This window comes from Chiloscyllium plagiosum, unplaced genomic scaffold, assembly GCF_037043375.1.
Source record: "Chiloscyllium plagiosum isolate Xiang-an unplaced genomic scaffold, Cpla_swu_hap1 HiC_scaffold_1, whole genome shotgun sequence".
Lineage (NCBI taxonomy): Eukaryota > Metazoa > Chordata > Chondrichthyes > Orectolobiformes > Hemiscylliidae > Chiloscyllium > Chiloscyllium plagiosum.
The window spans coordinates 74,149,324-74,167,415 of record NW_028270139.1 but is presented as its reverse complement, the minus strand read 5'-3'; the positions used below and the strand labels follow the sequence as shown (position 1 = coordinate 74,167,415).

Sequence of the window (18,092 nt, the reverse complement as noted above, 5' to 3'; positions counted from 1 at the left end):
CGCATATACAAATACAGATTCATACATCTATTGCTACACAAGAACCGAGATACAGAGTTCACTCCTCATCCCATCTTTCAATCCTGTTTAAGGTAGTGCTACTCTTACCCCAATGCCCAGCATTGCCTAACATTTTATTATTTATATGGGATCATCAAATACCAGAAATTTTCAAATTGTTCAAATTTTTCTTTTATTCAGCAAAAGCAAACAATAAACAAACAAACAGAAGCTGGATATGCTTCTGGGAACAGACAAGACCGCTTGCTTTTCATCAAACACCAAGGTTACAGTCAATGAGTAATTACTGAACCTAGCTCTGATCCACTGGAATGAAGTGTCAGCTAAGTTCTGTTTAGCTTATTGCACCTGATATTGCTGCGCTCTATTGTACAGAAAGTGATGTTCTTCCTGCTCAATATTTTCATCTTCCTCTTCCGAAGAATGCTGCCACTCTCCAAATTCTTCACAGTCCATCACATCAACTCTTCACCTACTCAAGTTATAGAGTCATAGAGGTGTACAGCATAGAAACAGACCCTTCGGACCAACTTATCCGTGCCGACCAGATATTCTAAATTAATATAGTCCCGTTTGCCAGCATTTGGGCCCATCTCCTTCTGAACCCTTCCTATTCATGTAACCATCCAGATGCCTTTTGAATATTGTAATTGTACCAGCTCCCACTACTTTCTTAGGTCCCTTTTACATCTTTCCCCTCTTGCCTTAAACCTATGCTCTCTAGGTTTGGACTTCCTTAGCATGGGAAAACAAAGCATTGACTATTCACCCCATCCATGCCCCTCAATTTTATAAATCTCTATAAAGTCACCCCTCAGCCTCTGACGCTCCAGGGAAAATAGCACTAGACTATTCAGCCTCTCCCTATAGCTCAAACTCTCCAACCATGGCAACATTCTTGTAAATCTTTTCTGCACCCTTTCAAGTTTAACAACATCTTTCCTAGAGCAAGGTGGATCAGAATTGAAAACAGTATTCCAAAAGTGTCCTAACCAATGATCTGTACAGCAGCAATATGACATTCCAACGCATATACTCGATGCACTGACCAATAAGGGGAAACGTACCAAACGCCTTCTTCACTATCCTGTCTACCTGTGACTCCACCTTCAAGTTGTGCAGAGCACAGCATGTTAGAATTATGTAGCACACTCTGACTACAGCAAGACCCCACCATCCCAGACCAATTGAAATATTGGAATCTCATCTTCTGGAGGCATACTGTCTGCTCCACCATGGCTCAGTGGGCTGTGCTGCATCTAATCTTGGCCTCAGGGAGGGGATTGCATAATGGAATCAGCAACTTTGGTGGCAGAGGATAGCACTTGCCTTCAAGTAACCATCTTTGTAAAGCATCTGGCCATTTAAGTGAATGAGGAACATGAGAATTCTCTAAGATATAATCATCATAGTAGTTCCATGGTACCTGGCACAGGCTTCAGAATTTGGTACCAACAATCACAGATGATTGAACAGACCATTTTTCTATTGATGAATTCAGCCACATTATGATATGATGTTTTAAATGTGATGTGTCCTACTCCCTGCACCTGAAGAAAGCCAGCTGTGTTGTCAAAGCCTACTGCCTGGCTAGGGACCAAAAAGGTCCTGCCCATTTCTTCATAATCCAGGTCCTTTTCCAGCAGTTGGCATACTACTGTGACATTGTCCAGACACATCCTCAGTCTGAGAATCAGAAGTGTCACTGGATATTGCTCATTTGGAGTAAACAGCATCAAGGATGATAGTCCCCTGAAATCCAATCAGGACCTTCATTTGCATCATCTTCATGTGGGAGCTGTTCAACATCTGCTGGATATTGCTGTGGATCTGGGCATGTTTCTTTGACATTTACTCATAGACATGGTCAGCATTCATTGCCTGATCCTAGATGACCTTGAGAAGGCGCTGGTGAGCTGTCTGCTTGAATTATTGTAGTCTATGTCCTGTAGGTTCACCCACAATGCCATTAGAGGGAATTCTGTGATCTTAACCCAGCAACAGTGAAGGAATTGAGAGGTTTTTTTAAGTCAGGATGATGAGTAATTTGGAGGTGGTCATGTTTCAGTGTTTCTGCTGCCCTGGTTCTTCGATATGGCAATGGTCTTGAAAGCTGCCGTCTAAGGACCTTTGGAGATATTCCACAGTATACCTTGGAGGTAGTCTTCAGTACTATTGATGGAATGTTGTGGTCCACAGCCTTTTCAGTATCCAGTACAATCTTGATATTACGAGGACTGAATTGAATTAGCACCTGTGATTCTGGTGACCTATTTTGTTTTTAAATCATTCATTGCCGTTTTTAATATTCTGACCTTGTTACCTGCCACCTGTGTTTGAATAGATATGTGCTTTTTCTTTAATTGTGTTAACGTCTTTTTTCTGCATAGTCAACTACAGATCCTAGGTCTGTCCCTTGAAAGTTTTTTTAAAGTAAAAGATGCTTTTAACCTAAGTACTTAACTTAATCCATTGTGTTTTTAAAACTAAACAATTTCATATTATTCATTATAAATCTAACGAGAGTATTTGTCTAATGATTTTTTTAAATATTCAGTAATTATTTAATTGCTGGGATTAATTCTATATGTCCCTCTATCAAGTAAGATTGGACTCACCTATAATACAGGATTCAAAAGCATCCATAGTCAAACAAATTTGCCAAATATTGCAACCTAAGCTCAGATGGGAAGTACAGACATTGAAGTGCGGTATCAGAGGACTTGTAACTCATTCGGAAGAAAGAATTGGAGCCTGTTTCTCTACTAATTTTGTACCTCATGATGTCCCTCGTGTAATCTATGACAAGACACGGAGCAATGTTAATTGATGCATGGCCCATCACATAATGTATCTTGAGTATGATGTTTTTGTGTTTGTGCACATGTCGTACTACAGGGATTTGTTATATTAGCAGCCTGTTCTGCGATGAAATCTTTGTAGGTTGACTCACATTTGCCTCGGGTATTACCTGCAATAGTTTATAATATAGCAGGTGCACATGCCAGTATAAATGAGAGGTTACATGTTTATCAGTTATCAAAAAACAAAGAACTCACTTACCTAAACTAATTAGCCTGAGAACAGCAAGGATATATTTGTTGTTCACCAAATTCCAGATTGCAGTGATGTTTAATATTAAGGGAGAGACATAAGCAGCAGCAAAGATTTCATAGCCGGTGAGTCCCAAAACCTGAAGTGGAAAGTACCAAAGCATTGGTGCCAAGCCATGGTAAAGAGAGCAGGAAATGTAACCTAAAATGAATTTAAGAAGGAAATTAAAATACAGAAAACTTTGATTTGCATATCAAATTGCAAGAGCACAAAGTTATTACTTTAGTTTGTCTCTCCAGCTAAACCTCATCCTTCGTTGGGAACTTCAAGATTGTACATTTTAATGTTTATCTTATGACAAAACACTTCTACTATGTTAGCAACACTCATGATTAAAAGCCCCCACCAACCCCTGCCACCCCCAGTAAGATTAATTTGGAAGTTAGCAAAAAAAAAAGAGAATGAGGGGAAAACACAGCAGACCTGGCAGCCACTGTGAGAAGAGGGAAACAGAGTTAAGGTTTTGAGTCTTCTGCAGGAACTGAAAGGATTTCTTTAGTGCTTGGAGGTGGGGAACGTATATCTTTAGAAGTAACTATCTCACACGGTTGTAGGTGCCCCATCACTAAATATATTCAAAACTGAGATTTTGGGTGCATCAAGGAATATGGAATGCAGCCTGGAAATTGGAGTTAAAGACCAAAAATCAGGCATGGTCATCCTGGTGAACAGAACAGGCCCAAAGGGCCAAGTGGTCTTCTCCTCATTTGTTACATTATTAGGTTTGTTACCGTGAAACCATGCAAATCTTTAGAATCACTGCTTTCGTAAGGGTTCAAATATTTTGTCATTTTCCCCTTTACAAAGTCCAGGGACAGTTTGAACATTTATGAACAAGGAGGATTAAAGAGGTAAAAGGTTTTGATTTTAAGTGATCAGATAGTTCTACACTGAGGGTCCAATATTAATTCTGGACAATTCAGCAACTCAAGGCAATACCCATACAAGCACAGTGTAGAATAAGAAAAAGCCACCCAGAAAACTGAGCCAGCTCCAAACTAGATTATAGATTGTTTATACTCAAAAACTCCACATGATTTGATTATCATGGAAAATGAGTAACTACAGGTTAAATTCAGAAGATAACACTCTAAAGATTTATTTTAAGGCAATTCCATGTCAGACAGACACCACACATGTTGAGTTTCAGGTGATTTTCTTACATAATACCAGCACAACTTCAGTCAAAGTTATTTTTGTTTCTTCCCCTCTGCAAACATATCACGATAAGATCATAAGACATAGGAGCAGAATTTAGGCCATTCAGCCCATCAAATCTGCTCTGCCATTCATTCATGGCTAATAGGTTTCTCAACGCCATTCTCCTGCTTTTTCCCCCTGTAACCCTTGATCCCCTTCACAATCAAGAACCTATCTATCTCAGTCTTAAATATATTCAGTGACCTGGCTTCCACAGCCTTCTGTGGCACTGAATTCCATAGATTCACTTTCTGGCTGAAGATGTTTCTCCTAATTTCTGTTCTAAAAGATCTTCCCCTTACTCTAAGACTCTGCCCTCAGCTCCTAGTCTCTCCTACCAACAGAAATATCCTCCCAACATTCATTCTGCCCAGGCCAGTCAGTATGCTGTAAGTTTCAATTAGATCCCCCTCACATCCTTCAAAACTCCATCGAGTATAGACCCAGAGTCCTCAAATGTTCCTCATATGTTAGACTTATGTAAATAGAGTTTCCATCAATCTTCCAGCAAATTTAATGCAAAGCAGGAGAAAAGCTGAAGGAAAATATCGCATTGTTTTTTTTACTGGATCTAAATTCCAGAGTTACTGTGCAAAATGATACAGAGTCCACCCCTCTTCCTGGGAGCACCACAAGCTCAGTGTCATAATTGATCCAAGATGAACCTCTGACTACATTGGACTGAATGACAAGGCTATTTCTACAAACATAACACTGCCTAACACCACTCCTACTTCAAAAGATCCACTGCTGAAACCTTCACCCATGGCTTTATTCCTTCTAGGCTCAAATATTAAAATGCATTCTTAGCCAGCCTCACATATTCTAATATTCTACCTTCCATAAACTTGAGGTCATCCCAAAATCAACTACCTGCGCCTGTTCTTGCACTAAGTACTGCTCACCCAGCATCCTTGTGCTCACTAGACTGCACTGGCTACAGGTTAAAAACCATTTTGTTCCAACGCATCATCCTCCGCCACTTCCACCACCTAAAGATGGACCCCACCATCAAAATGATATTTTCCTCCCCAAACCCATCCACTTTTCGCAATGACCATGTCCTCCCTTGTTTGGTCTAATCTCCCCACCAACCACTCCTACATACAGCCATAGCCGCAGGAGGTGGAAAATCTACTCCCACCCCTCCCCCACTCACAGCTGTAAGGCCCCAGAGAATCAAGGCCTGGCAGAGATTCACATGTATTTCCTCTAACCTGATTTACTGCATCTGTGGTCTCCTCTACATTGGGAGACTGAGTGCAAACTTAGGAACCAGCTCAGGGAACACTTATGTCCATACACTCCAATCAACGCTACATTCTGGCTGCCAGCCATTTCAACTCCTTCAACTACATGTCCATCCTGGGCCTCCTCCACCATCAACACATGGCCAAACACGAATGGGAGGAAGAACACCTCATCTTCCGCCTCAGGAGCTTACAACCATACGGCCTTAACATTCACCAGCTTCCAAACTAAGGTCATGAAATTGCCTGAGCCTTAAAAAAATTGTGCCCTAAATTTTTCTACGTGTTTCCTATTTTGAGACACTACTTAGTAACTACCTCTTTGACCAAACTTCTGGTCATCTGCCTTAGCATCTGATTATGCAGCTTAGTGTCAAATTTTGATATACAAAATTTGTATGAAGAGTTTTGCTAGTATTTTAAAGGCATTATGCATCTATAAATTGTCATACTAAAGTTTGACATCCTGTGCATTAATTTTATTGATATCTCTGTCACAGGAAATGTTTCAAGTTGAGGTTTGTCCAAAGATGCCTTTTTGGCTTCTACAACATGGAACCGAGGTTAGCAACTGAATCGATTACAGTATGTTAATCCAATGCTACATTTACACTAGCAGCAACTCTACAAGAAGCAGTTCTCTGATATCCTACAACATAAACACACATTAAAAGCTGTATAACAATTCATTCCACTGAATCTACAAGACTGTCGACATCCAAGCATCCTAAAATGTGTAGTCAGAGTTGCCAGATCATTGAGTCACTGAACTGTATCTCTGATGAAGAATCATCTAGACCCCTCCACCTCCTCCAAGACTAGACTTCCATTTCCCCGGCCCCCAACGCCTCATCTTCACCATGGATGCTACCGCTATGATCTCCAGCATTTGTTGTTTTTAGTTACTTGAATACCCTTGTCCTTCTAGATTGAATGGCCATAGAGTCTATGGAGCCTTGGTGAATTTCTGCAGTGTATCTTATACATGGTACACATTACTGACACTCTGTGCCGATGGTGGAGAGATTGGATGTTTGTCGATGTGGTGCCAATCAAACAGGCTGCTTTGTCCTGGATGGTGTCAAACTGCACTCTCCAGGGAAGTGGGGAGTATTGTATTACACTCTTCATTTGAGGCTTTTAGATAATGGACAGGCCTTGGGAAGTCAGGAGATGAATTACACGCCACAGTATTGCTAGCCTCTGATCCGCTTTTCTATCCCAAGAACTTACATGGCTAGTCCAGCTGAGTTTCTTGTCAGTGTTAACCCCAGGATGTTGATAGTGGGGGATTTAGTGATGCTAACACCATTAAATGTCAACCAGCAGTGGGTTGATTGTTTCTTACTGGAGATGATCATTGCCTGGCATCTATATGATGCGAATGTTACTTGCTACTTATCAGCCCAAGCCTGGATATCATTCAGGTCTTGCTGTATTTGGATATGAACTACTTCAATATCTGAGGAGTCATGAATCATATTGAATGTTGTGCAATGACCAACAAAAATCCCTACTTCTGACCTTATGATGGATGGAAGGTCATTGATGAAGCAACTGAAAATGGTTGGACCAAGGACACTACCCTGAGGAACTCCTAGAGAGATGTCCCACAGCTAAGACAAATGACCTCCAGCAACCACAACCATCTTCTTTAATGTCAGGTATAACTCCAAACAATGGAGACTTTTCCTGATTCTCCCTGTCTCATTTTGCTAGGGCTCCTTGATGTCATACTCAGTCAATTGTGGCTTTGATGTCAAGGGCAGTAGCTTTCACCTCACCTATGGAATTCTGCTCTTTCATCCATGCTGATCCAACCAAGGTTGTAATGGACTCTGGCAGAACCCAAACCAGGTGTTAGTGAACAGGTTGCTGCTTGATTGCACTGTTGATGACTCCCTTTCATCACCTTACTGATGACTGTGATGGGGCAGTAATTGACCAAGTTGGATTTGTCCTGCTTTTTATGCATAGACATATCTAGGAAATTTTCCACATTATCAGGTAGATTCTAGTGTTGTAACTGTACTGGAAGAGTGGGGCTAAGGGAGCAGTAAGTTCTGGAGTACGTCTTCAGTACTATTGCCGGAATGTTATCAAGGTCTATAGCCTTTGCAGTATCCAGTGCCTCTGTTTGTTGATATCATGTGCAGTGAATCAAATTGGCTAAAGACTAGCTTCGGAGATCCTGGGGACCTCTACAGGAAGCCAAGATGGATCCCCTAGGCATGACTGAACAGGCCCCCAACTGCTGTGTTTGCAGTTCCTCAACTGACAATATATGATTCCCTTGTTTGCTTATGACTGGCCTGCAATATTGACTGTTGCCCACTCCCCAGACTGCAGTCGAACAGTGTCCTGATTATAACAGTCCCAAGAGGATGAAGGCCCATGACCAAATCCCAGGACTGTGTGAAGACTGTGCCAGTGACTTACTGAAAGTAGTTGCCCCTTGTACATACTGAGGGTGAGACCCCACTCACTTTCCAACATGATCAGTTAGTTGAATAAATGTGCAGTGTGTTTTCTGCACAGGCAGCTGGGACATGCTGTAGATGATATATAGATATCTCAGTGATCCATACAACAAGACATCCCCCTCCACTGGACAGATTCCTGCTGATTAACATGACAAGTGTAACTTGTCATATGCAGGTGTATGCGCAAAAGAGCATAACCGTCCAAGAGTGCTAATATCCTTTGCCTCTAGCTGAAACTCTCAATGCCCTAACGTCACGGTTTGATTTGATTTGAGTTATTTATTGTCATGTATTTTGATACAAAATACAAAAAAAAGTGTTGTACAGGGTGTCGCCATCTTAAAACACAAAAATAAACCAAAAGGAAGAAAAATAAAGAAAAAAAAGTGTTCAACTTTACCGTTCTTGTCAAGTGCTCCACCATGGGCTATGGGCCGGGTGGCCAGAGACAACAATAATTGCCACTTTTTGGTGTCATCTCTCCTCCATCGACGCCCTTGCTACAGTGTACATCATGGATGCTACCAGCATGCAGAGAGGCGCTAAGTAAGTGAACACAAAGAGAACAAGCAAGCAGCCACAAGATGTAACTTGGTGACTCCATGTGCTGAGTGCTGTCTCGTTACATGAAGTGACCTTGCAGCAGTCTTTCACTGCCACTTGCTGTTGCACCCTGCAATGCAGGCCACTGGCTCTTCAGCGTCCTGCAGGTGGATCGGACAGGTGACAATGAGGATCCTGAAGAGTTCGTAAATGTTGGATGTGAATGTCCATCAACAAGGGATGTGCATCTGATACCTTGGATCATGGCCTGAGATGCTGTCTTGTACTGAGTAACATGGAGGTTCCTTGCAGCCAGCAATGATCTGAAGGCCTCACATTCGGTAAGTTGAGTAAGATAGTAAACGGAATATTAATTATATAAGTTGTGCAGTTAATAAGGTGTTTAACACCAATAACCCTTTCCAAATTGGCAAATTAGATTAGATTAGATTACTTTACAGTGTGGAAACAGGCCCTTCGGCCCAACAAGTCCACACCGACCCGCCGAAGCGCAACTCACCCATACATTTACCCCTTACCTAACACTACGGACAATTTAACATGGCCAATTCACCTGACCTGCACATCTTTGGACTGTGGGAGGAAACCGGAGCACCCGGAGGAAACCCACGCAGACACGGGGAGAATGTGCAAACTCCACACAGTCAGTCGCCTGAGGCGGGAATTGAACCCGGGTCTCTGGTGCTGCGAGGCAGCAGTGCTAACCACTGTGCCACCGTGCCGCCCAAATTGCAGCTGTCTAAAATGAAAGTGACCTTTGCCACCAGGCAGATGCAGCAATTTGCTCATGATGTGAACACAGGCCTCGCTGGACTTCTCATGTAATTCTCCATCAATCTCACCACAGCCCACATCATTCAGGCCCTCGTTAAGTTTCCGCCCATTGACACAGTTTCTCCTCATAGCTGCTGCCTGACCTACTGAGTACTTCTTGAGTTCATCTGAGTCACCCAAACTAGCAAACAACTAGCTTTTGATTAGCAGTTTGAATTTGAGTACCCAGCCTGAAGGATTATTCCAAACATTTATTATACTTCGAGGTTTCAAACTTAAAGACATCTACTCCATATAGGAGGAGTAGATAAACATGTGCCAAACAACTCCACAACTGTCCCCAGAAGACTATCTAAGATTAAAGCGAGGTTCCTTCATTAACATATTGCTATGGACAATTATTAAGCACCTCTCAGTACAAAGTGAGGTAGTAGGAAATTAAGATCTGGCAGGTGCTCAAAGTGTTGCCAGCATCACCAGCCAAAAAAGGTTGGTATCAAAGGGACAGAAAAGGCCAGAATTTATTGGTGGAGTACAGGTTGAATATCTACCCTGGAACCTCAGGCAGGGCCATGGTGGGACAGTTAGGACTTGTCATACTGGGTATAGAGCCCAGCTGCTCAATGTACATCAAGTCAGGAATGAAGACGTTGCTGACCTGTAAATTCCGTCCTGCCAAATGTTAGGGGCATCCACATTTAGCAGGGACAGGAGATCTATTGCTCACAGGCCCTCCCCCAGCTATCCAACCTCACTAGCACATCAGCCTAATCCACTGCAGTCCAGTCCAATTCAAACTCTTGAATCGATCTTTTTATTGACTGGTTTGACTCATCAAGTAACCACCTATACAATTTAGCACTATTAACAGTAATGACACACCATCAACACTTCTTTTCATAGAATCCCTACAGTGTGGAAATAGGCCATTTGTACCAACAAGTCCACACCAACTCTCTGAAAAGCATTCCACCCAGACTCTATCCTGTTACCCTGTATTTCCCATGGCTAATCCACTAACTTACATATCCCTGGACACTATGGGCAATTTAGCATGACCTGTCCACCTAACCTGCACATCTTTGGACTGTTGGAGGTAACTGGAGCACCTGGAGAAAACCCACACAGACATGGGGAGAATGTGCAAACTCCACACAGACAGTTGCCCAACGGTGGAATCTAACCCAGATCCATGGCGCTGTGAGGCAGCAGTGCTAATCTCTGAATCACCATGCCGCCCCAAAACATTCTTCATGGCTTATTTCTTTTACACATAAGGTTGTATTCTTGCAATTTCCTGCATATCATTCTCATTCCAAATTGATGCAAGTGCCTTTTCAAGTTTATTGTTTAGATTTCCACGTTCTAGAAGGGAGTTCAGGCCAGTAAATCATCAAGTCTTGGCATTCCTGCTGTGGTTTAATGTCCTGGTTATGTGTGCCAACATTAAAATACAGAATTCTTCACCAAAGTACAGAGTATTTGATTCTGAGTAGAGGGTCCTGAATCTCAGTCAGGGAAATACAATAGGCCTGAGCTGGCTACGATGGATCAGAAAATGTTCCTGAAATGAATGGCAATGGATAGGCAATGGCAAACATTCAAAGAGCAAATGGGTAACTCAAAAAAGTTCTTACTCACATCTTGTGCAGGAGCACAAAGAGAATAGTGACCAAACCATGGCCTAGGAGAGAAGTTAGAAATAGTATTGGATGGAAGAGAGGTATACAAGTTAGCAAGGACAAACAAGATTTGGAACAGTTTAGAAATCAGCAAGGAAGGACCAGGGATTGATTAAGAAAACTAAAGTATGACAGTAAGCTTGCAGGGAACACAGAAACTTACTGTAAAGATTTTTGTAGATATGTAAAGCGAGAAAATATTGGTTAAAAACAGAGGTCGATCTCTTACAGTCAGAAAAGGAGAATTTATAATGGGGAACAAAGAACTGGTTAAAGAACTAAGTTCATACTTTGCTTCTGTCTTCACAAAGGAGGACACAAATACCATACCAGAAAGATGGGAAACATGGTCTCGTGAGAGGGAGTTACTGAAGCAATTCCATATCAGTAGAGAAATTGTGCTAGAGAAATTGGTGTGATGGAAAACTGATAATTCACCAGGGCCTAATAATCTACATCCCAGAATACTTAAGGAAGTAGCCCTAGAAATAGTGTATAAATCGGTGGACATCTTATAAAATTCTATAGACTCTGGAACAGTTCGTTTGGATTGGAGGGTAGCTAATGTAACCGCACTATTTAACTAGGGAGGCAGAGAGAAAACAGGGAATTATAGACCCGTGAGTCTGGTCTGGAATACATTATCAGGGATTCTTGAGATGAGACTTAGAAAGCAATGGTAGAATCAAACACAGACAGCATGGATTATGCCTGAACAATCTACTGGAAGTCTTTGGGGATTTAACTAGTAGAGTTGATCGGTGGGAGTCAGCAAATGCAGTTTATTCGGACTTTCAGAAGTCTTTCCACAAAATCCCACATAGCAGATTAATGTGAAAATTAATGTGTGCTGAGATTGGAGTAGTGTATTGAAAGGGGTAGAAAATTGGTTAGCAAGAGTAGGAATAAACGGGTCTTTATCTGATCAGCAGGCAGTGATCTGCAGGGACCTGTACTAGAACCCAAGCTAGTCACAATATACATTAATGATTTAGATGAAGGAACTAAACATAATATCTCAAAATTTTCAGGTGACATAAAGCTGGGTGGCAGGGCAAGCTATAAGCAAGTTGCTGTGTGATTTGGACTAAGCTAAGTGACTGGCAAATACTTGGCAGATGCAGTATAATGTGACATCAAAGTATCTGCAACTGGTGGTTGAGTCCACAGCTTTCTCGCAGACCAGAGTATGACTAACTCAAGATTTTTAGATTTATTTTGAAGAATAAATTTTATGGCATCAGACGTGAGCACGGATCATCAGCAGCTTGGTGTAAATGTGACTTTTCCAGCATAAATTACAGGATTCATTACCCAATGGGACTGTGCTGCAGGGATTTTATTTTGTAAAATCCACCCCCAATCCTATTCCCAAGGAAATCAGATTTAAATCTAAAGGTTGAACAGGCTGGGGCTGTTTTCCCTGGAGTGTCGGAGGCTGAGGGGTGACCTTCTAGAGGTTTACAAAATTGAGAGGGGCATGGATAGGATAAATAGGCAAAGTCTTTTCCCTGGGGTCGGGGAGTCCAGAACTAGAGGGCATAGGTTTAGGGTGAGAGGGGAAAGATATGAAAAAAAGAGACCGAAGAGGCAACTTTTTCACGCAGAGGTTGGTACGTGTATGGAATGAGCTGCCAGAGGATGCGGTGGAGGCTGGTACAATTGGATGGGTATATGAATAGGAAGGGTTGGAGGGATATGGGCCAGGTGCTGGCAGGTGGGACTAGATTGGGTAGGGTCGGCATGGACGGGTTGGACCAAAGGGTCTGTTTCCATGCTGTACATCTCTGACTCTATACTAATCTTTACAATTCTTAGTTTAAAGATCCCTTCCGAGATTATTCAGATAAACACATTGTAATTTCTACAGTTAGCAATATTTTGAAAATGTATGTGTCCTAATTTGTAGAACATTCTGCAAGCATGAGACATAACTGTGCAAACTAAGTCCAACATATTCTCTGAAGAATATATTATTAGTGAAAGAGAAATATTGATGAACACACTTCAGTTTTAACTGTAAGTACAAGTTTGCCCAGAGTTAATAAAGTTAAAATTAACAACGCTTTATCCTGAGGTTTATAGAAGGAGGAAGTAATTTAAACATTAAAAAATGAAACTACTTATTATTAGAGATAAAACTAAACAAATATATGGCATTAAATATGTGGGCTGGATTCCCAGGTGCGAATGGAGTTGGGAAGATGTGAAAGTAGATGTGCCAGTAGACATGCTAATGCCCAGTTGATAAGTTTCATCAGGACAGAGGAGGCTGGTCCCCAGAATCCATCTGGAGTTCAAGTAATCAAAGAGTTCACAGAGAACTCAAAGGACAAGTTGAGATTTTGCTGGAGCACAAGGAATGCAAATTGATTTATGGACAGACCAGCTGTACGGAAAGGTAACAGAGAGAAGTACCAGCCACGGCCAGTGCTGAAGTTAGATGGGGCAAAAGCAAACAGCAAAGCTCACAGCACCATTAAACCATTGCTACACCAGTTCACATGGAGGGGGGCATTTGCAGGAAGTAGTCTGTGTGTACTTGAGAAGTGCATTGGTGCTCATTGTCCGGGCATCACAGGGGCATAAGGAGAAGGTTTTAGAATTCCAGACACAATTAACATGCCACCCGAGTACTCACAGCCCTACACTCCCTCTGCTCCAATCCCAACCTCACCATCAAGCCAGCGATAAAGGGGGTGCAGTGATAGTTTGGTGCACTGACCTCTACACCGCTGAAGCCAGACACCAACTCAAAGACACCTCCTCATGGGTCCCCTCCACCAATCACCAAACCGTCATCTCCTAGACCATACAGAACATCACCTCAGGTGGTCTCCCACCCACAGCTTCCGACCTCATAGTCCGGGAACCCTGCACCGCCCGATTCTACCTCCTTCCCAAGATCTACAAGCCTGACCACCCTGGCCGACCCATTGTCTCAGCATGTTCCTGCCCCAAACTCATCTCCACCTACCTTGATACTGTCCTATCCCCCCCCCCCCCCCCCCCAGTCTAGGAACTCCCCACACACATTTGAGACACCATCCACACCCTCCACCTCCTCCAAGATTTCATTTTCCCTGGCCCCCAGCGCATCATCTTCACCATGGATATCCAATCCCTCTCTACCTCCATCCGCCATGACCAGGGCATCCAAGCCCTCCGTTTCTTCCTCTCCTGATGTCCCCTACAGTATCCTTCCACCGACAATCTCATTTGTTTGGCTGAACTGGTCCTCACCCTTAATTTCTCCTTCGAATTCTCCCACTTTCTCCAGACCAAGGGGTAGCCATGGGCACCCGTATGGGCCCCAGCTATGCCTGTCTCCCTTGTTGGCTCCATAGAACAGTCCATCTTCCGTAGTTAAACCAGCACAACTCCCCACCTCTTCCTCTGCTACATTGATGACTGCTTTGGCGCCACCTCATGCTCCCGCGAGGAGGTTGAGCAATTCATCAACTTCACCAACACATTCCACCCTGACCTTAAATTTACCTGGACCATCTCTGACACCTCCCTCCCCTTCCTGGACCTCTCCATCTCCATTAATGACGACCGACTTGACAGTGACATTTTTTACAAACCTGTCGACTCCCACAGCTACCTGGATTACACCTCTTCCCATCCTACCTCCTGCAAAAATGCCATCCCGTATTCCCAATTCCTCCGCCTATGCCGTATCTGCTCCCAGGAGGACCGGTTCCACCACACAACACACCAGATGGCCTCTTTCTTTAGAGACCACAATCTCCCTTCCCACATGGTTAAAGATGCCCTCCAATGCATCTCGCCCACATTCCGCCCCCAAACCCCACCCCTCCAACCGTAACAAGGACAGAGCGCCCCTGCTGCTAGCCTTCCACCCTACCAACCTTCGCATAAACCACATCATCCGACGACATTTCCGACACCTCCAAACGGACCCCACCACCAGGGATATATTTCCATCCCCACCCCATTTCCGCTTTCCGCAAAGACCATTCCCTCCGTGACTACCTGGTCAGGTCCTCAACCCCCCCACCCCAACAACCCACCCTACTTTCCTGTCACCCTCCCCTGCCACCGCAGGAATTGCAAAACCTCCGCCCACACCTCTTCCCTCACCTCCATCCAAGATCCCAAAGGAGCCTTCCACATCCAACGTTTTACCTGCACATCCACCAATATCATTTATTGTATCCGTTGCTCCCGATGCGGTCTCCTCTACATTGGGGAGACTGGATGCCTCCTAGCAGAGCGCTTTAGCGCACCAATCAACCCCACTGCCCTGTGGCCCAACATTTCAACTTCCCCCTCCCACTCTGACGAGGACATGCAGGTCCTTGGCCTCCTCCACCGCCACTCCCTCACCACCCGACGCCTGGAGGAAGAACATCTCATCTTCCACCTCAGAACACTTCAACCTCATGGCACCAATGTGGATTTCACCAGTTTCCTCATTTCCCCTTCCTCCACCTCACCCCAGCTCCAACCTTCCAGCTCAGCTCCGCCCTCATGACCTGTCCTACCTGCCTATCTTCCTTTCCACTTATCCATTCCACCCTCTTCTCTCAACTATCACCTTCATCCACCCCCCTCATTCACCCATTGTACTCTATGCTACTTTCTCCCCACCCCCACCTCCCTCTCGTTTAGCTCTCCACTCTGCAGGCACCCTGCTTCTATTCCTGATGAAGGGCTTTTTCAGAAACGTCGATTTTCCTGCTCCTCCGATGCTGCCTGACCTGCTGTGATTTTCCAGCACCACTCTAATGTAGACTCTGGTTTCCAGCATCTGCAGTCCTTGTTTTTACCTACTAGATAGCAGCAACTAGTGGTGGGAGCACAACACTGGCAACGCTGAGCAACATTCTCAGAAGAAGCAGAGCCATGAGCATCAGGAGGACCGAAGGGCAGAAAGCAACAGAGATCATAACCTCATTGCAGGAAACTGAGATAACTGGAGAAAGCGGTCAGAGAACCAGCAGATTCTGGCATAAATTGATAGCTCTTTGGGCAGATAATCAGAGATTTATGCCCTTGTTTTAGCAAACTTCTCCCCTGACAACACTGATCATCATACCCTGCCAGTCGCTGTCAAAGTCAGAGTGGCTTTGAACCTTTGGCTTTTTCCAAGGATCAGAGGGGAGGTGGACTTTGGTGATGTCTTGCAAACCACTGCATAACTTGCAAAATCATGGTGTGTTTCCAAGAATCCAAAGTACACACTGTTGTGACCCTGAAAGGCAAGGAACAATGGGCTTCTCCTCCCACACTAGGTTCCCCAATTGCAGTGCAGTATATTATCAACTGCACTAATATCATCACTGAGGCTCTAAGTGAGCGGTCAGTCACATATTCATCAACAGGAACAGCTTCTGTTCCCTAAAGATCCAGTTGGTCTGTGAACCAACAATTTTGTTCTTCTGAACATTAACTCAGATGTCTGTATATGGCAGCAGCGTTTGAAACTGGAAATCAAAACTGGGAAAGGTGGCAGCACACTGATCAGCATGCATTTCTCAGAGGGAACACTTCTGCGAACACAATTGCATTCTGCGTATGTATTCCCACATTTCTGACTGTTGCCAAGTCTCCTTCATCAGTTCAGGGTGCGACAGCTCTTCATTTCACCCACAAATCATCCTTGGAGAAATGGCTACTTAGCCCTTTAGAAGACCCTGAGACAGAGGTAGAGACACTACAACCAAAACCATTTGCTCAGTAAGACCACAGATCTGCCTTGGACTACAACACTTGTGTTTCTTACTCCATGAGTAATACAGCAATTGTTGGTAAGTAAATTGATAAATAAAATTAGAGAGATGAAGGCATGGCTCACTTGGTGTGTGGATGAAATGAGTTTCAATTCCTGGGGCACAAGCATCAGCACGGAGAAAAGTGGGATCATAAAATCCCTACAGTGCACGAAGAGGCCATTTCGCATGAGTCTACACCAATTCTCCAAGGGCATCCCACCCAATCCCTGTAACCTTGTCTTTGTCATGGCCAATACATCTAAACCGCACATCTTTGGACTGTGGGAGGAAAACCACACAGACATGGGGAGAATATGCAAAATCTACAGTCACCCAGAATCAAATCAAACTTTATCCCCATTGGTTTATCTAATACTACTTCTTTAGTGATAGTGATGGTACTTAATTCCTCCTCCATATTCTTTAGTATTAATAGGATGTTTGAGGTATTTTCCACGATAAAGCCTGATGCAAACTATCTTTTCAACTCCTCTGCCATTCCCTTGTTCCCCCAAACCATTCGCAGATTCATTTTCTAAGGGACCTATGCTCACTTTGAACTCTTTTCCTTTGCATTTACTTAAATAATCTCTTGTTGTCAGTTTTTTAAATCCTTGCTGGTTTGCCTTCAGTTTATTTTCTCTTTTTTGTTATATTTTTAGTCCTCCTATGTTGGTTGGACTCTGAATTCATCCAGTCTCCAGGGTTATCACTGACTTTGGCCTCCTAACATGCCTGTCTCTTTCAATTTAATACTCTTTACTTTCTTGGTTAGTCATGGGTTGGTTTATCCCTCTCATAGAATCTTTCATTCTTAAAGGCATGTGTTTTTGCCGAGTCATGAATCACTCCCTTTAAATGTCTGCCTCTGCTTGCTTACTGCCATTGTTGCTAATCTATTCGCCCAGTTCACTTTAGCTAACTCTATTCTTATTTCATTTTAAAACTGCCTTTTTTAAGTTAAACACAGTTATTTCTGACCCAAGTTCTGCACATTCGAACTGAATATCAAATTGTACCATATGATGATCATTATTTCCTGGGTACCTTTTACTCAGATAATTCCTTAAACCTGTCTCATTACCCATTTCCCAAAAATAGTCTGATGTCTGGTTGGCTCCATGATATATTGCTTCAGGGAACAATCCATAATGCATTCTACAAATTCATTGTCGTAGCTACCCTTACCAATTTGACTAACCCAATCAACATGAAGATTAAAGTCAGCCATAATTATTGCTCTATATCTTTTTATGTGCTCTT

General features: G+C 43.3%; 1 protein-coding gene across 3 annotated transcripts in view; it reads right to left on the bottom strand.

The window, feature by feature from the left end:
* The window catches only part of LOC122555690 (PGAP2-interacting protein-like), a 166,171-nt gene that overhangs the window by 103,646 nt on the left and 44,433 nt on the right, over positions 1–18,092 (bottom strand). For 2 of the 3 annotated variants that reach the window (XM_087988008.1, XM_043701718.2), the window contains exon 2: positions 3,085–3,276. The exons of the other annotated variant lie outside the window; for it this stretch is intronic. In XM_087988008.1, coding sequence (XP_087844134.1) covers positions 3,085–3,238 — 154 coding nt within the window. In that variant the 5' untranslated portion in view covers positions 3,239–3,276. The remainder of the gene's footprint in view (positions 1–3,084; positions 3,277–18,092) is intronic. 3 annotated transcript variants of the gene reach the window in all.